Source organism: Centruroides vittatus, unplaced genomic scaffold (genome assembly GCF_030686945.1).
Source record: "Centruroides vittatus isolate TY-2023 unplaced genomic scaffold, ASM3068694v2 scaffold_2569, whole genome shotgun sequence".
NCBI classification, from domain to species: domain Eukaryota; kingdom Metazoa; phylum Arthropoda; class Arachnida; order Scorpiones; family Buthidae; genus Centruroides; species Centruroides vittatus.
In genome coordinates, this window is record NW_027122690.1 from 1,807,442 (window position 1) to 1,828,253 (window position 20,812).

Genomic DNA, 20,812 nt, shown 5'->3' on the forward strand with positions numbered 1-20,812 from the left:
TGAAAGCTGGATATGCTGGAATTATTTTGGTATTTTTCAATTGCGGGTATTTGCAGCAAGATAAAACACCTCCGTACTAGGAGATTATATGTGCAGAAATTTAGGGTTGTGATATCCTTTGGGAGATCTGGGGAGCAAATAAGGCCAAGATATATGCAGAGAAATTTACTGAATCATCAGACAGTGGAAAACCTCAGTCTTCCAAGAAATACTTTGACATGCCTTTTGTAACACCTACTATATCCAATCAGTAATTGATTTCTTGTCAAATGTTTCAAAGTTTTCATAATAAAACCCCAGGTATCCAAGAAATTAGCAAAGTTTTTCGGTTACAGTATTTCTGCAAAAATAATTTCTCCATATCTGTTATGGTTTATGTTTTATTAAATGTTAATCTAGCCAATAAATTGTACATATTCTGTACTTCAGATTTTATAGTAGTACTTTTTTAAGGATTAATCAATGATTTGCTAAAAACTTCCTAGTCATGTTAATAATAAATACTGATTAAGAAACCTGTTTATATAGTAGTTAGATTTGCTTAAGAGATGATAATATGTTATCTAATCATAATTTACTATTCTAATAAAACACAATATTTTTGTATAATAAATGCAGAAAATTTCACAAGTGCTTTAATGCAACCGTGCTCTATAAAACTTATAGAAATTATAAAATACAACAAAAACTTTAGGAAATCAATAATTTAAACATATGTTAAATTAGTACATCATATAGATTAAATGCTTCTGAATATTTGATTACAACAGACATTGCATAATATAACATTCATAGTAAAATATTAGTTTCGGATGTACATTCAGTCTTTATCTTTTTGCTGATGAAAGTAATATAACAATTTTGCTTCATATGCATATATATATATATATTTATAAATTAAACAACTTCTGGTTAATTCTGTTAAATTTAATAATAATCTGCATTAAATTGTTCTTAAGTAAGTTTGTTTCTGTTGTAATATCAATATTAAACTCATTTTTTTAAATAAAAAACAAGTTTAACATTTTTTTTTTATAATTGAAGAGCAAGGAATCAAATAGATGTACCTTCTAACAAACTTACCTTTAAATTTATCTATCAAACTTCAATAAATTTTTCCAATAAAATGCATTTACAATACTTTGACACTTTTAACAATATCTATGTGACAACATATAACTAGCATCAATAGAACAATTTTTCATGCGAGCTTCATTGCCGCTCGAGTGAATCTTTTATATATATATTCTTAGAAATAATATTCGCAAAGTGGATATTAACAACCTATGTTACAGTGATAACTTGCAGTTAAAAACTGCTACATTACCTTTTTACCCTGCCTAGAATCAGCATAAAGAAAATATAATTATTGGCTTGTCATAGATTATTTAGGGTATTATAATTTTGTATCGTAAATTCTTAGTTCACAAAGCAAAAAGTGCATTGTCTGCGTCTTCACGATCCATCTTTCTGCGACTGGCTGCATTATTGGGCGCATTTCTATTGCCGGCACTGGATGCCGAGGAACTACTGGTGGGCGATTTACTCAAAGTAGAAGTCTGTTCTGCTGGAAAGACATTAGGTAATTTTTCTGCTGCTGCAGTCCTCTCAGCCAAGAATTTATCAAATTCTGTCCAAAAAATTTACAAATTAGAAAAAATAAAAGGGATATATTTAACACGTGGTTTTTTTCATACCTGAACTCGTAATTGATTCCTGAGTCTCTTCAGCAGGTGGCTGAAATATTACAAAAGAAATTTAATAACAAATAAAATTTGTTATTAAATGAATGGCATAAATTTAGCATTTAGTATTAATGGTTAAAAAAAAATAAGAAATTTTTTCAATAACTTAAATAACTTCTTTGACAATTGAAAAATGGTTTTAAAAATATAAATTAATTCTAGTAAAATGAGTGTGGTAACTAAAAATCAGATTTCTTGAAAATTCCAATTTTTTCATGAAAAATTTTCTTCAAAAGGGTCATATGTGATGTTTTATTATAAAAAAAAAAAATTTAGTATTGACACAAAAAGCACACTAGATTTTCATGTCTGGCCAATTAACTAATGTTTATATTAGAGATTTCATATCTGCTTATATGCTCATGTGATTAATTGCATAATACTGTACTTGGAAATAGTAATACTTATTTTTAATTTAAAATTAACAACTTACACTTATGTACAATTTTCAAACACAATCATAGTGTAAAAATTACACCATTCACGAAGGCTATTTTTTAAATAAGGTCCGTTTTTTAATAAGAAAAATACTGTAAATATCATTAAAATATATTTTTTTCCATATTCTACATACTTTTATCTACTTTTCTACATAATTTCCATTTTCGTTTAAACATTTGTCATACCGCTCAACAATTTTTTAAATTCCGACTTCAGAGAAATCTGCCGCCTGTGAAGAAGCCCAATCCATGACTGCAGTTTTCATTTCATCGTCGTTGAACCGTTGACCACAAAGTAACTCCTTTAAGTATCAAACAAGTGAAAATCACTGGGTGCAAGGTCTGGACTGTGTGGATGATCGTATCAAGTCAAAAACGACAAAGCACTGTTCAATCTTTTTGATTTGTGATCTTCAGAAAGCAATCTTAGAATCCACCGAGAACACAGTTTCTCCGAAACAATGGTATACAAAACTGATCTTGAAATCTGTGGAAATTCAATTGATAATGTTGAAATCGTAAATCGTCGGTCCTCTTGAATTTTGTTATCCACATCACGAACCAAATCTTCAGAAGTCAGAGAAGATCTGCCAGGGCGTGGTTCATCATGCACATTAACTCGCCCATCCATGAACATTCTTACCCATTTTTGAACTTTACTGTCACTCGTAGCATTATCACCGTAAACTTCACAAATCTGACGGTGAATTTCCGCTGCTGCCAAGTTTCTTGCACTCAAGAATCGAATAACAGATTGTATCTCACAGTCGACGGAAGACTCAATTTTCTTAAACATTTTAAACTTCTATAGCTCAGCATACAAACAGATGATATGGCTGCAAATGGCATCAAAATGCGTGCCAAGCTTGCTCGGAGCAGAAGCGCATGCATACTGGCGTGATTGCGCATTATTCTCACTCTCGTTCACAAACAGACCATATTTAAAAAATAGCCCTCGTATCATTGATATTTTTAAAATCGATCTCTAAAATATATATGAAAAGCACTTTTGCAAATCCATCATAACCTTCATTTTTTAATAATTAGTGCAATGAGCAGGTAAAATCTTTATTTATTCTACTGTATCTTCAAGACTTTTCAAATCATTATTTAGAAAAATATTTTTAAAAATTTTTCTTTGGATTCTTATAAATTTACATTAAAAATGAGAGATCATTCTAAATTTAGATGAGAAATCATTATTTTTAATTCTTAAGAATAATAAATTTGCAAACATTTCAATATAAATTAAGTCATAATTTCTTTATGATATTGATTAATGTAAAATTGAAATTTTAACAAATTTTTTAAAATACAATGTATTAAAAAAACTAGCTATGGTAATTTGTTATTTAATTCCAAAATGATAATATAAAACAAGAATTTTGAATATAATTTATTAAAAATTTAGCATAAAGTATAAATGTTATACAAAAATATTAATTTTACATATCAATAAGAAAAAAATCTGTAGTGATTTTATGGAATTTATCATTTAACTTTGACAAATGACCATGTAAGAAAGAAATCCTGCAAGATGCTAGAGATTATATTAAACTGCAATTTTATATCATCATTACACTATTTCAAGGAAATATTTAATGCTACTTAAATTTTTTTTAAAAGAATGACTCAACAGTAGGTCAAATCCTTCCCAATTAAACATAAAAAGCGAAAAAATTTGGTTTAAATTTATTCTTAAATTCAAACCAAACATGTTAATAATAGAATCCAAGTATTGTATATGCCAGTGTATAAGTTGACATTTTATACCTGGGAAAAAGACTCCAAAATTAGAGCTGTTATATAACAGGAGCTAAAATGCTAACTTTTACCACAGAGCAAAACAAAGTGGAATAAACAATCCTGATAATCAGCTTGCATCACTTACTGCAACTCTATCAGGCTGTCACAAATACTTTCAACTAACTCTCATATTTCGGAAAAATATTTAATATAACTAAATAAAAATTCAATTTAATAAATTTAATAATTATTCAAAAATTATTTAAATACAAGACAGTGCATAATACTTCCCTCTAAGAACAAATTAATCAGTAATTAAAATTATAATCATCGGAAAATAGCCTGATGTTATTCGGCAGTTGGTCGTACTAATGAATGTTATACTAATGAATTGGGTTTTGGAAGCTATTTATGTTGTATAAAAATTCGGTTTAAGTGAACACTATTTCCAACAGTTATGTGCCAATGTTACATAACTGAATGAAACGATGGGCATAAGCTAAAGTATACTACAGTGTTCTAATAAATTATATACTGTATACAGTGGTACTTTTGTACTATGCTGTGTAAACTATTTATATTTTATTGAATTTGTTGATGTTGGTTTCAATGTTATTTTTTACTGCCTACTAATAAAAGTTTTGTTTTCTGATCTAACTGTCAGTTTTGTATCAAATATTAAACACCTGTTAACGTCCTACTAATAATCATTGTCCAAGTAGACAATGATTATTAGTAGGACATTAACTGGTGTTTAATATTTCATACAAAACTGACAGTTAGATCAGAAAACAAAACTTTTATTAAATTCACCTGCAGTAGTAATTTTTCATCCTGCTGCCTACATCTTTTTTAGATGAGATTTTAATATTTGATATATATATATATAAGTATTACAGTTAGTTGTGTTTATTAAAATACAATGGTTTTTACAGCAGCTTATGGTAAAAAAAAAAAAAAAAAAAAAAATACAGTGGTGCCTCGTATAACGTACACCTCGACTAACGGATGCTGCGAACAACGGACTTTGTTTGGCCGTTACGTGACTCGAGCAACAGACTGGCTGCGAACAATGGACTTTCCGGCATAATTGGTGACTACTCCATGGGTGCGTTCTTTAATAGCGGTTGCTCTGCGTCTCCACTACTATGGGAGTGCGCTGCTGTTTGTAGGCATTTAGGAACGACGGTGAAAGAAAGAAAGATGGCAGCGCCCGCACTATCGATAGTATGGTAATGGAGGAATCTATAATTCTAAAATATGCACTTTTAAAGGCAAAAGAAGGGTCCCAATTGTAAAATTTAACCATAAAATGGATTATTTGCTGAAAGAGCATTCAAAATAGCCACGAAAAAAATTAGAATGCCGGCTACCATTCGAAAAAAATTTGTAAAGACTCTTACATCACCGCGTGCGCTAACTCGCACTTTCACAATTTCTAAATTTTCATTCATAAAACCACATAATGGACCCCAAAATGAAACTATCTGAGCCATGAAGGACACCATTTTGCTTTCCATGGTAAACTACTGCTACAAGCGGCCGTTTTTGCCGTTCGACGGTGCGCACTCCCACCAGAATTTAGGAACGCGTTCCGCAGGAATTTTTAAACGGATGTCGTTGGCGCAGAGTTACATGGAGGAATAAAAGAACGCACCCCATGTTCATTTTTTTAAAAAATGATACAGTACAGTTATTTTATGCTGTGGAACGAATTAGATGTTTTAACATGTATTTCTATGGGAAAATGCGTTTCGTATAAGGGGCGTTTTACTTAACGGACGTGCACCTGGAACGGATTAAGTATGTTATATGAGGCACCACTGTATATATTTTATCACCATAAGCTACTATATATATATATATATATATATATTTTTATATACTGTCTACATTTCAGTTCTAGTAGGCCAGTAACTTTAAGTTTGGGAATTATTGCATACAGCAGTAAAAGTCTAAACCAGAATTTTCAGGCAAGGTCAACATATACACCTACATAATATACTGTTATTTACTTATTAAATTTTAAAGTATAATAAAATTGTCATACTTTATCTTGAAGCCAACGTTCCATTTCTGCAAAATCTTGCTCCTTCTGCAGCTAATGAAAAAATTATAAACATGTTAGTTGACAAAATAGAAAATAGTAAAATTAATTATATATAAATCCATTTTTAAATTATAATTTGCAAAGTTCAGATTTTAGTTTTAATAATAATGATGATATAAGGGAATTATTTAATATAATCAAATAAGTTCAATAGTAACTTTACTGCTTTATTGTCTCTAATAATGAACCAAAAAAAAGTTAATAAAGAATCTCAGTTTCATTATTGGTTTCAATATGTGAAAGATATCCTGTAGAATCTGGTTACATGCCAAAAAGGTTTATCTTTGACATTAAAAAAAATTTATATGTAAATAAAACTAAATTCAAATTTGCATATTCTGAAACCGTGTCTTCTTTTATGTATTTTTACTGTCACAACTAGGTGCATAGACTGATGTCAGAAATGTCCAGTGTCTATCTTTATTTGGGAATATCTTGTTGGCCGAGACACATTTCAGACATAAGCCCCTCTTCTGTTGGTATTTCTTTTGTGATATCTTATAAGGAGGCGTTAACTGGTATACCTCTTGCTTAAAATTACTTATTTACAGTTAAAATTTCTTGGCTTTAGTCTGAACAGCACTTAGCTCACACTTCTGCTGTTCAGAGTAAAGCCAAGAAATTCTAACTGTAAATAAGTAATTTTAAGCAAGAGGTATACCAGTTAACACCTCCTTATAAGATATCACAAAAGAAATACCAACAAAAGAGAGGCTTATGCCCGAAATGTGTCTCAGCCAATAACATATTCCCGAATAAAGATTAATGTCAGAAATGCCCAGTGTCTGTCTATGCACCTACTTGTGATAGTAACAATAAATTCAAATTATTAAAAAAAATTATTCAAAGTAATGAAAAGAAGATTTTTTTTCTGTTGAAAATCTTAAATTTTGTGGTAATTCACTTCGAGAAAACATGATATATGAATGTGTGAAGTTAAGGAGTTAAGGGTAGGTACAAAGATAAATTCTTAGAGGAAATTAACTAGGTGACTTTTATGCTTTTCTTGTAATGAAAATATCACGGTCGTTTCAAAATTGTATAACTAAACCTGGTAATTTTAGGCCAAGAAATAAACTTAATTTACAAATAAAAACTTAAATTTTTCACATTTAAATCATCAAAAATTAACAAGAAAAGTTAAGCGTTTTCATGTCAATCTAACAGTGCCGGAATTCACCATGTTAATTACTAATCTTTGTAATTTTAATTTTGTATTTTTCCCTATAACAAAGTATCAGTCCTTTATTTGTTAAATAAAAAATTATTATTATTAGTAGTAGTAGTAGTAGAAGTAGCAGCTTTTACTGCTATATTATAATTAATTTTGTAAATTACACATCACAGTAGGTAAAAAGTATCTCTAAAATAGTAGAAGCAAGAAGCAATTCTTGATATATAATTCAGTTTTTTAAAAATTTATTCTTAAAAATGTTCTTTTTCAAAAAGAGAATTTTAAAAATGAGAATATACAGAAAGCATATGGTTTTAAAATTAAATTATTTCTAATTTTACTAAAATAAATTTTATAAATGTTAAGAAATAAGAAAAAAAAATCAGTATAAGTTTAGTATCAGCTATAACATCTTAATTACTGATTAAAATCAGTAATTATTTGATATGGAAACTGTGTTTTTGAAACACATTTTTAATCTTAAATGGAATATTTTCAAGTTAAAGTTTATTCTTATAATAAATGCTTCTCAGTATCAATTTTGAATGAATCGAAGATTAGAGTAAGTCTTGAAAATATTTTTTCCAATTAAAAAAATTTACTTCTAAAATAAGCCTTAAGTTTATTTCTATATTTGATAAAAACTGATCTTAGTTATAAATGAATTTCTTTTATAGTAATAAAGATTGTTGTTGTTGTTATTTAGTAAATTCGATACTACATTCTATTTATAAACAAATCAAAGAAAAAGAATATATCATTGATAAACTTGATCATTCTACCTGTTAGTAGTGATGATATAAAAAAAATATTTCTAATTGGCATCATCATTTCAAGATGACCAAATGAATAAATTTTAAAAAGTAAATCTTTGGATAAAATATCTTAAAACACAAATATATCATAAAATAAATGCTAACAAACATCCAATATAATTTAAAACAAATAAATCAAATTACTGCTTATTTCATGGAGCAAACATTTTTTATTAAACAAAAGAAACATTTCAGTTCTACATAATTTAATTTTTACATTTAAAAATTTTAAATCTTCCCAATATTTTCATGTGAAGATTTTTCACAATACGTAATTTTGTGATTCAGCCCATTCTTTTGCTTTACAAATAGTTATTTTTGAAAAATACGATTATACAAAATATATTTTTTTTTATTTTCTAAATATATATATTTTTTAATCAATATTTAATACAATAAACCCTACAAAGTGTAATTAACTCAGATTTTAACTAGACATTGTTCTAGATTAAATACAAATTAAAATATGAAGTACCATAACAGGAATAATTGTATTATTATTATTATTATATTATTATTATTTTTCCATTGATCATAAAGTCTTATTTAGTTTGAAATATGAAGACATCTGTTTAATTACAAAGTAATAACAAAAACGTAACAATTAATAAAAAAAAAATTATTAGCTACATCTAGCAAATGGGCCTACTAAGCTCATTATAATTAATTTTGATTCTTGTTCATTTTTGAGAATGAATCAGCTCAAACTAATGCATTTAAAGAGAAGAGTGATAAATAATTAGAGGTTATAATAAATTTAATAAAAGTACAACAATTGAATTATTCTACTTTTATTAATATTTAATATATATATATATATGCATAACTATATAAATAACACATTTAAAAATATAACAACACATTTTTAGAAATTTTGAAAAAAATAAAATAAAACAATTCAAAAGAATATATCTAGCAAAAGATTTTTTTTGAAGAAATTTATTGGAAGAAACCCTTAAACAGACAAAGAAAAAACAATATAATTGAAAAAAAAAATGAAAAAAATTTTTTCTACAGCCAAATAATTCTTGAAATTAATCTGACTGGAATATTAAATCCAAGGAAATTTCTGTAATGACAAGCTGCAACAAATTTATGTTTTGAAATAAGAGATGCTACAATCCAGATTGGTTGTATAACATTTGAAAAACAATGGGCTACATTTCGTGGACAAATGCATTCAGGCAATATATACCAACCAAAAGTAAAAAATTTTGGCTATTAATAAAAGGTTGTAAAATGTTTCTAATATAAAGAAAAGTGAATGTAATCAATAGCAGATCCAGAAATCTTTAGTGGAGGTGTAAAAAGAAAACATCATCTTTCAAAATTTTTTACTATTTTAAATACTTGGTTTTACTTATGAAAAACCCTCAGAAGGGGATATAGCTGCATCCTGCACACCCCTCAATGTAATATTACATGTGATAATTTTTTAATTTCATTCTCTTTACAAAAAATGTGTGTGAAAACTTTGCATCATATGGAACAATTTGTTATAATGAACCTGAATTTCTACACTATGCTTGAAAACACTAGGCACCAAGTATGTTTTTGAAACATACTTGGTGCCTAGCTGTAAAACCACCCCACTTATTTCAGGACTGTGGAATCTGAGATTTAGGTAGAGAACTGTAATAGGAGACAAATTTTTCTTTGTACAGTGATCCTTAGTCAGATGTCTTTACTGTTCAACTTCTTTTTAAAAAAGACCATAGATTTGTGTATGGTGGAATGAACTTTGTCCAACTGCTTATAGAGTAACATAGGATCACGATTCTTACAGAATGAAAGGTGTGTCAAGTATAGGTCCTCTCATCTCAGCAAAAGCTGCACTTTTTCTTTCGAATCTGATTAGATGTGTTAACATATTTCATCTTATATTATAAGGATTGTATATTGTAAGGATTATAAGGATATATAAACAATTCGGAGAAGATAAAGTTTCAAGAGAAATACACTTTGAAACCAGCCTACGGTTATGGCAACATAGTAATAAACCAAGCTGTAACTCTAGTCTAATCCATCACATTCTACAATGAACTAGTGCAAAGAAGTGCTACTTTGCAGTATCCATATTAAATAGAATAAATCAAAAGTAATTGCATACTACCACCAAGAATTATAACAATTAAAAAAGAATAACTGTCTGCTGACATTAGAAAGACATTTAATAACAGGAAAACTCATCACCAATACTTTCAATACTGCATTAATATCACTTTCAGGCAAGGTAAATCAACACACAGATTTGAAAAGTTTCAACATTGTATGTTCAGATTATTACTTATTATAACAACTGTAGTAATAAAATATTAAATGTATTCATTCATATTGTTTTCTATGCCGATATATTATTTTACCGGACTGGTATTTTGATAAATACTTTTTTCTGTTTATTTTTCCATTTGAAATGAAGGTGGGTTTTGCAAGCCCAAATGGTAGGTTGACAATCAAATTTCTTACCGAAATAAATATTTTAATTATTCTGTAGAAATTCAAACTAGTAATATTAAAAATATATATATTTGTTATGAAATTGATGAATAAATAAATACAAGAAAAACAATAAAGTTCAAAAGGTTGTATTTATAGTGCAACTATTAATATTTAGCATTTATCTACTTTGGGTTCCTAAAAGAATGTAAAGTTTACATAGAACTGCTGATAATATCAATATAGGTCCTCTAAAAGATTTTCAGATCTGCTAACACTGAATTTGATTTGCCTAAATGGAAATCATATAATTAAACAACCACATATGATCTTAATTGTAATATAATACTATTTTTAAATCACTAGGATTTAAAAATGGCAAGAAATATGTTTCTAAATTAGCTTTGTAACATTACTTCATATATAAATACCATTTATTTAAAGTATAAAGTCTTTTTGAATTTAACAATTATTTTAACATTTTTTTTATTTTTTTGATTTAATAAACTTCTTGACAATCACTATGTTCTCTGTTACGTAATTCCAATTTATTTCCTCACTTTGCAGATGTTGTTAGGTCTACATTTTCTTTTGTTTTATTATAAACGTTCTTTTTCTGGTTTCGTTTTAAACGAATTTGTGGAAATGGTTTCTGGGACTATCTATATTTTATAAAATAATATATACAACAATTAAAATTTTACATGTACCATATTGTAATGAAAATAACATTAACAGTAAAAATTACATCTTAAAAATTTTTCACGCACAATGCTTTGTAATATTACAAACTTATAAGACAGAAAAGTTGATTGAGAGGAAATAATACCTATTGTTTAAAATTAATTTTGTATAATTTTGCATATATCTAATAAATTTCAATAAATAACAACTACAGAGCAAACAGAATTAAATTATTTTTAGCATAAATTATTATTAAAAAAATAAAAATAATTAAAATGTTAGTTAAATATTTACAGGAATTAAATGTGTGTTTAATTCTTATAAATGTCCATAGATCATAATGATTTTAACAAGAGAATGTAATTTTGATATATAATAATACATGGCACTACCATCTTACTATAATTTTCACTGAAAAATTGAAATTTATCAGATTCATCATACTTTAGATCTGAGATATTCTTTAATGTTATAAGACATGTAAAGTTTAAATATGTATGTTCATATCAAAAAAATATATTTTCAATTGAAGTTTAGAATAATACCTCAGACTTTGAAAAAAAAATCATGATATATTGCATATGGACTTAATTTTCCTGATTTTTGTGGTTTTACTTATCAAAATTTGTCAATAAAGCTGTAAACCACTATTCACAATTGCAGTGAATATAAACATCTAAATCTGAATTATCTAATGTTCTGATCAATCATACAAGAATTAGGAATATTTGCCATATATTAGCAATTAAACAAGGATAGGGCTTAAAATTTCATAATGCTGTACATGTAAGATATATGAAGGCAAAACTGATGCTAAATGCTTTGGCATAAATTGCCTCTAAACAAAAGTATAATGTGCATAAAAAAATTTAATTGTAAAAAGTAATCATATTTCTTCATTAATCAAAACGATCATTTATAATTATAAAAGAATAAGTTGTATGTTTAATATAAATGTTTATTTTGAATATTTATGTATATTGTTATATATGAAAATGAGAAATTGATTGTAATAATAAATATAATTTTAGAAGTTTTAAAAATTTATCATATAAACAAGAACTTTTCATTTGAATAAAATGTAATACAAATATCCATTTACACAGAGGAAAAAACTTAATTTTTTTTAACTCATATTTTTTAGTGTTAATAGAAGTCTCCAAATAGCAAAACACACCCTTTAAAAAACTTACCTCTTTAGTTACATTTTCTTCTCCCTGACCGATTTAGAACAAAAGAGAAAATATTTAAACACACATTTATATAATGCAAGTTTTTAAATCTATTAGTAATTCAATAATGAGATTTATTTCCTAATACTAAAATAATTTTAGAAATTTTAAAATATTATTATTATTTCAGAAATCTTATTTTAACAATAAGATTGAAGTATTACAAATTTATAAATCATAAATGCAATCACAAGTAACATGCCTTGAATATGAAAAAATTCCCTTTTAATATAAAAATTTTTAATAAAACTTTTGCAAATGTTTTCCGCTTAATCAGCAAATTTTTCAAACAATTTATTCCTTCTTTTTTAGTTATAAAATACAAATTTTACATAACTTATAAATTCAGATCCATTATAATTAATTAAAATGTCTCACTAATATATTCAAATCTAATATAAAATAGAAACATACTTTTATTCTGAAACAGCAAAAGTAATATAAAATTGATGTCATGTATCTAAGTAACGTTTCCTATCTATTTTATTCAATTTAAAATTTATCTAGGCAAATACAGCCTCTTCAACCTTCAAAATTCCGGTACACAATGACGAAGAGGCTGTATTTGATCTTATATGTACCGGTAGTCACTAGTAAAAATTTATCTAGTAATGAAAAATAATAATTCAATTGTTTTTAATATTAAAATGTACATTTTTAAAATTTTCATCTGATTGACAACAAAACATTTGCCAACATTTTTATTTTATAAGTAGTTTTATTTTTTGTATGAAAAAAATGGCTATTTTTGTCTCAGCCATGAATATTGATAGAATAAGAGTTTGATTTTGTTTGGAGAATTTAAAACTATTTTACAAGAGAGCATTTGCAATTGTTTAAAAAGTAACTTATTTTAATTCTCCTATTTTTTTATATAAAGCAACAAGGATGAACTCGCTACTGTAGTTAATCTGTTGAATTCATCAATGCACTTTTAACAAGGGGTGAAAGGAATGCTAATGATTTTGATCCAATTTAATAAATCAACATTTTGTATCTAATGTAATTTAGCATTTAATAATCACTCAAAATATTAATTTTATTTGGGTAAAGCTGTAATTATAATTAAATATAATGTAATAACAATTCAAAATAAAAAATTTCTAACCTCAACACCTTGGGTCCGAGCATTTGTTAAAGAAGTAAGAGTGACACCCACCTGATCGGGATTGGCATTATCTGCATAGGTACTTCCACTAGAAAACAAATAGAATAATAATTTAAATATATTATAAAATATTTTACATAAATTATGATTTTATGTAATTATCAATTTGTGAATGGCAATAACAAAAATACTGAAAAAAAATCCACTATTTCTGTTATTTATTCTATATAACAATCTGACATAAATTTATCTATTAAAAAAATTATCCATGTATAATATAAAATAGAATACCTTGATTTACTTTGTTCATAAGTTACATTTCTTGATTGAGCAAACATATCAAAATCATCATTTGAATGGGTTGGCGCTTTATTTGTTGCTGTTACTGTATTTATTTGACTTAAGGCAACAGAAGCACTTGCAGATCCTACACCTAAAAAGAAAATACATAAAATCGTAATTTTAATGAAATCATGTGTTTACTTGTAAAAATTTAATGTTTTCTTCACATAACATTCAAACAATATTTGCGCACACACAAATATTCTAAAATGTATCATAAAAATGAATAAAATTTCTGATCACAAATCAAATTAATTATAAAAATAAGTCTTTTCTTTTTCTCAACTTACAAATTTATTCAATAATAAATTTAAATGTCAAGATAGTTAATTTATTGAAATAAATATTTTTCACAAGTCAATTTCTTTTTCTAGTTTTACTGCTTACAAAATTATTTAATGTTACAATTTAAATAAATATTGTAGCACACAGTACTGCTTAAACATCAGTTACTTTGTCATTCTAAGATTAATTAGAACTTTCAAAGAAAAAAAAACAACTACATATAAAATATAAGATAAATTATATATTTTTCTTAAAATACTGAATACTGATTAGTATAAATATTTCAGGTGTGTTTCAACTGGACTGCTTAAATGTTTCATAAATCTTAATTCTACTTTTCTAGACTATAACATGCTTTCTCACATTATATACAGGGTTCCTACTCAAATTTTTGTTTTGAATTCCCTGACTTTCCCTGATTTTCCCTGACTAACTTTGTCCAAATTCCCTGACCCTCACATTTCTTACGGTGTGGAATATTGACATAATAAAACAGCATTTTATTTACTGCGAACATCGAGTATATCTATCCCTCTTTTTGCCTAGTTGTATGTTTCAAAGACTGCCACATTAAAAAAACACAGTATGCATACATCCTGTAGAAAAATGTATGATAGAATCCACAACTTCTATGTAATGAAAAAATAAGCAATTTACAAATGAAACATGAGCTTTTTATTTTATCATCATTTATCAATATTATTTGTATGTAAATCTAGTAAATACAAGATAGCATAAAATCAACAAACAGTATTCTTTGATATACAAATAGTACTGTACTGTACTTAAAATGAACTCTTGACTTAGAAACACACAATTTTAAAATCTTTCAACAAAAAGAGTAACTTTTTTTAAACAGCAACATAATTTTAACAAAAAGTTAAATTTAAAAATGTTCAAATAAAGCATTTGTTCCCTCAAAAAAAAATCCATCATGTAAAAAAAGAAATAGTTTTCTTTTGTCAACCACATTATTTTAAAACGGCGTAAAAATAGATTGTATATAAAGAGGGATAGGTGTAAGTTTTTACTATAGCTTCTCTAACAAATCCACTAAATCTAGCAAAAAATTAGCTGAATTGGCAACTCATTAAAAGAAAAAAAATGTTTCGTTGTCGCTATTTTTATTATGGTTTCGGTGTAAAGGCCAGAGTTTTAATAATTATTTTTAATAATTTTTATTTATTATTTAATTTCGCATTAAATTTTGTCTTTGCATAAAATTTTCTTAAGAATGCAGACAAAATTTATCTATTTTAACCCTTAATTACAAATCTTATAATTATTGCAAATCATATCACAAACCATCTTTCTCACTTTTATAGCAAATTTTAATAAATGAACTAATGTTTTCAGCAATCTTAAATAGCCTTCCTCAGGTTTAACATAATTTCAAATGTCAATTAGAACATAAGATTTGAAACTTTGCATTTCACTTGTGAGATATGATGACTCTTTCCCTTTGGGAAAATAAAGGGGATAAAGTTAATTCTCCCAACGTCTGGAAAGTTGAGGGACTATTAAGTATGTGGGAAACATGGTACAGACGGACAAAGACACCTCTTTACCATTTAACCCGTTTATTGTAAAAATATGCTTACAATATAGCTAATGTTGTCTTCGTTTCTCGTCTTAAGTTCATAGTGGCAGTAGTGGAATCTGGAGCAATGTTCAGTGAACAATCCGGAAAGGAAAGTTCATTTGATTTCTGTTTGATGTCTAGCACTAACATATATCACTCGTGTTTTTCCTGAGTTAGAAAAGTCCTCCTTTTGAAAGGCAACTGTTAATTTGTGGAAGGAAAAGGTAGCCCTCGATCATTCCCTGGATTGGTTTCAGACCATCACCCATGCTTTATGATGGGGATCTGGGGATCTAATGGATTCTCCGATTTACTTACATCAATCGAAGAATCCGAGTTCACAGAAGTATTCATCATCTTTTCAAACAATGGAAAATTCAACTCCAATCCAAATGATCGATCTTGAGAGCTGCACTGTCTTGACTATTTCTCAAGTTTCTATAAAAAAATTTTTACTCATTCCTTTTTTTCATCTAATAATTTAATTTTTTTACGTTTTTCTATTTTAGTGAGACTTGTATTCCTATGACGTCATAGTATTACGAAAATTAGGATTCTTAAAATGTATAGAATTTAAATAAAATAAAATAAATACACTCAAACCTGTTTTTGTGCGGTGGATAGGGACCACATAAAAAAAAAAAAAAAAAAAAAAATCGCAGGAAACTTCACGAGTAGCTATAAAAAATAGTTTTCGCAACACAAAAAGTATTTTTTTTAATGCGATGAATAGGGACCACATAAAAAAGTCTCACGTGGAAAATAACTCAAAATCGTACGAAATAACTAGGAATTGCTTTTTTAACTCCTTGGGCCTTTTTCTGCAATCCCTAATGGGGTAAAAATCCTCTAAGAAGTTTATTTTTTATATCAATTGTTTCCACTTAAATACGAATCTAACATTTAAAAAATTTGCCGGGAAATAATTCCCGCGAAATAAACACCCTCCCAAAAAGTGGTTTTACAGAAAAACTATATAAAAAGTTAAAAGTAATTGTTAAAAATACTTTTATTTGATAAATATAGCTGCAGGAAGTGTTATTCTTTTATTAACAAGGCGTGAAATTTCACACCTGCAGTCTACATTTAACACAATATTTCTGATTTTTATGCTATTAAATATGGGACAGAAAAAAAGGTAAGAGAAAAAAATTTTACTTAATAAGAAATGAAAAAAACTTGATGTCAAAGAAAACATCCAATAGAGTTTTAAAAAATTTTACAGAAGTCAATTATGTTCCAATTTGATTGAAATTTTCATATACCGCACAAAAACAGGTTTGAGTGTACAGAAATAAACATCAAACGAAATTACAATTATATGTTAATAAAATATAGAAGTTCAGCGCATAGAATCATAACTACAAATCTTTTTCTTTTGCAACATAACTATAAAAATTGTTTTGTTGTTGTTTCGCACAAAAGATAATCAAATTTATTTTAATTTTTTAGTAATTTAATTAATTTTTTTAAAATTTACCAGCTTTTTAAATTTATAATTAATTATAAGCAAGTTAACATTGGTTAAACTATCGGATTACCTAGTTGATTTTCAAAACGATAACTACAGTCTATCTATTACAAGTATGATGCCTAAATTTGCCAAAATCAGTGGATATTTGTTACCCAACATCATTTCTGTTAAACTAATTATTAAACTATGTATCGAAGTTGCGGAAATTAACGGGAGAGGGGGAAAAATACGCTTGCAGTACAGTTCTTTTCAAGGAAAGTTGTAACAACAAATGTAAAAAACTACTAGTCGGCGCCAGCATTTTACTGTAAATGTCGGGTAGCTATTTATAACTTTTTATGTTGTATAGTAATGTTTTAAACGTGAAAAACAATTAAATCACGGATTTTTACTGATCTATTTAGCTATTTTGAAGTGAACAATGTAATAAATTACGATTTCAAGTTTTAAAAGTTTGTAAACTAATTTTTAATTAGTTATTTTTTATTCTAATTAACAAATTCATCTTTTTATAATCGCTGAATTATTAAAATTAAAAATTAAACACTATTACATAATAGTAGTTTATCCTGTTATTAATCCACAACTGTAAAATTATATGGCTTCGGAACGGTGAAAAGAGCCATTTCGATTCAAACGGATTCTGGTATATTTTCTTATTAAAGATTGCAGCATTACTTCTTGCCGCCTGCAGATGGCTACGCTTAGTCAGCCATATTCAGCAAACGAAATCAACAAGGCAGTTAAGGAGACAAATTCCCTGACTTTTTGACAGTTTTCGACAAATTCCCTGACTTTTTGACAATTTTCGACAAATTCCCTGACTTTCCATGACTTTTTCCGAAACTAATGAAAATCCCTGACTTTCCAGGTGCGTAGGAACCCTGTATATAACTTTGCCAGATATTTTTCTTTAACTGTTTTGGCTGATTTATGTGTATCTATTACTTCTACAATGCATTTGTGTTCATAACTCCCATTATTAACTTTTATTAACTGTCCTTATGATTTTACACCTTTTTTTACATTGACTATAATACTTCATGTTCTCTCTGTAAATTTGGTCCATACCAGCTATTAAAGCTGGATGGACCAAAAAACAAGTCTTGTACAATATTATAAAATTTTTCTATTATTTGTAAATACAACTCCTCCTCTACAAATACATACATTATAAATATTTAATTAGTTTCTAGAATCCGATGTCTTCTGATTTTTAGACATTTTTTCTATTCTATTCTATTCATATTCATTTCTTGATGTGTTTCTCTCCTATCATTTTTCCTATATCTTCTTCCCAGGTCTTTCTCATTTTTTGTGGTTTTGTTTCATGTTTATCCATGACAATTTGTATTTGTATCCTTGTGTAACCATATCATATTAACTGCCCTCTTTTTACATCATGCTGTATTTCATCAATAATCAATTCTTTTCGTCCAATAATCAAGTTCATTATGTCTTTAATTTTTTCATTTTTTTTGTGCACAAATAATCTCCACAATGTAGTCAGTGTAACCATTTCAACTGCACTTAGCCAGCTTTCATTTTTTGATATTTCCTACATTTTGGTTCCATATAATACATAATACGCTTTTCATTATGGTGTTACATATACAGTACAACCTGTTTAAGAAACTTCCGCATGAAGAGTTTACCTGCATAAGAAGTCCAAGTTTTCCAGTTCCAGCATTTACACCATAAGATGTGTGTTAAAATTTCCAGCATAACAAGTTTTCCCATGCAAGAAATTGCAAAATATTGGTTCTTCAACAATATTTTACCCACTTAAGAAGTTTCACTGGAGACAAATTGTAATCTTTTACCTCATCATAACTTTATTTGGAGTTACTTTATAAAAACAGTAAAGTTTTAATAAAGTAACTCCAGATATTCACCATATTGTATATCAAACACCTGCACACCTGAGTTGGTTACTAATTTTGCTGGGGTCTTATTGTTTTGACCATACTTCCTATCCATTAATTGTTGACATGTCGTATCAACACCAGACACTTAAGTACAGTGTACCTGCTATAGTCAGTGCATTTTCTATTCTACTTTGCTATATTATGCTATGTTTTATTACCTTGATATTGAAATAAAACTGAATATACAAATTCCTGCATAAGTTTTCCCACCTAAGTAGTTTTTACTGTGGTCCCTTCAAAAACTTCTTAACAAGTTCTTTTGTATTCCATTTTCTTTTTGAGATTTTGGAATTCCACTAGATTTCGTTCAGCCTCTTAAACTGCATTACCTTGTTTTTTCTGTTTTCTATTGCTCAATTATATTTCCCATCTTGGCTAAATTTCATTCTTACCCATTTGTAATGGTCATATACTCTAAGTTCTACATTTTCCTTTCTTTTATTCTATTATATTCTTTCCTTACACAAATAGTTTGTTTTTATTAACTATAAGCTTAATAATAGCCTACTATAGCTAGACTTATTACACCATTAAGAATACAGACAAGCTAAGAAGTCAGTCACTATGAAGTATATCACTTTATTAACACTTTTTTCTGATTGGTATGACCTTTGGCATACCCAAATAGGTACATACTGATTATAATGACCTATTATAATTAATATAAAACAAAATTACAAAATTCTTTGCTAAGTATGAGAAATATAACATTCTTTCTAAAATACAAAAATATAATTAACCAATGCTACACACTTATTGGAATTTTATTTTAGTGCAGGTCTTTGAAGAAAACTATCATCTATTTAATTAACTTATATTTTCTAGAGAAAGTATCTTTCACATTAAATAAACAATAATAAAATACATTATCACAAAATCAAATTCATAAAACATTTTAATCCTGAAAGAATTGTTGAAAGGAATAAAGTTCTGTTGATTCAATTTAGAATTATCTAAGCCAGGCTTTATGTAAAAATATCATATAATTATAAACAAATATTAATTTAGTTACCCATTCCAGCTAGCTGCTTATGTATGTCATCAGCACTAGTGCCCTCATTCTCTCCAAAATCAATTAAAGGCTTTCCTTCAGATTGTGGTGGTGGTGGTGACTATAAATAATTTTAAAATGATAAAAATTAATAACATTCAGTTTTTATAATATTCTCTAAAACAAAAATAAAGACTTGAACAAGCCAGTTATACTTTATATGTTAATTTAGAAATTAGAAACTTTACAAAAGTATTATACCTAACTTTAGCATTTTGGAGTTTTTATATTGAGTAAATAACACAAAAAAATATTAATCTATACTTTGTATTTTAGTTAATTCAATTTATTAATTTATTTAAGCATTTTTAGTTTACCAAGTTAATTTTTATAAGAATTTTTATTTAAAATTATTTTTAATTTTTTAAAAGTGTTAATAGTTGTTAAAAACTATTGAATTTTTAACATTTTCAAGCTGTAATTTCTTCAAACTTTGTTTAATATTCACTGAACTGACACTGCTAAAAGATGCTCTAACATTCAGCCAAATTATTGTAGATGCAATGACTAATGCAAAAAGTAAAGTTCAAAGCCTTTTTCTGTAATAATGCTTGTTTTCCCAATTTATTATCACGGTGACATTGCTTCATCCAAATGTTGTGTAGTTATAGTCTGTATAGTGAACTGCATTCATATGCTGAGTTTTATTCCAGTCTGCTT

The 20,812-nt window shown here is 27.2% G+C and overlaps 1 protein-coding gene across 4 annotated transcripts in view; it reads right to left on the reverse strand.

The window, feature by feature from the left end:
* Window positions 1-617: 617 nt before the first annotated feature.
* LOC136987702 (TOM1-like protein 2) overlaps window positions 618-20,812 on the reverse strand; it is a 68,731-nt gene continuing 48,536 nt past the window's right edge. The window contains exons 10-16 of one of the 4 annotated variants that reach the window (XM_067285464.1): window positions 20,114-20,213; window positions 13,782-13,923; window positions 13,491-13,578; window positions 12,344-12,367; window positions 5,982-6,032; window positions 1,698-1,737; window positions 618-1,630 (exon numbers count right to left, since the gene is read on the reverse strand). In XM_067285464.1, coding sequence (XP_067141565.1) covers window positions 1,425-1,630; window positions 1,698-1,737; window positions 5,982-6,032; window positions 12,344-12,367; window positions 13,491-13,578; window positions 13,782-13,923; window positions 20,114-20,213 — 651 coding nt within the window. In that variant the 3' untranslated portion in view covers window positions 618-1,424. Of the gene's footprint in view, window positions 1,631-1,697; window positions 1,738-5,981; window positions 6,033-10,882; window positions 11,129-12,343; window positions 12,368-13,490; window positions 13,579-13,781; window positions 13,924-20,113; window positions 20,214-20,812 lie in introns of those variants that run through there. The other 3 variants (XM_067285465.1, XM_067285466.1, XM_067285467.1) reach the window with 3 other exon arrangements.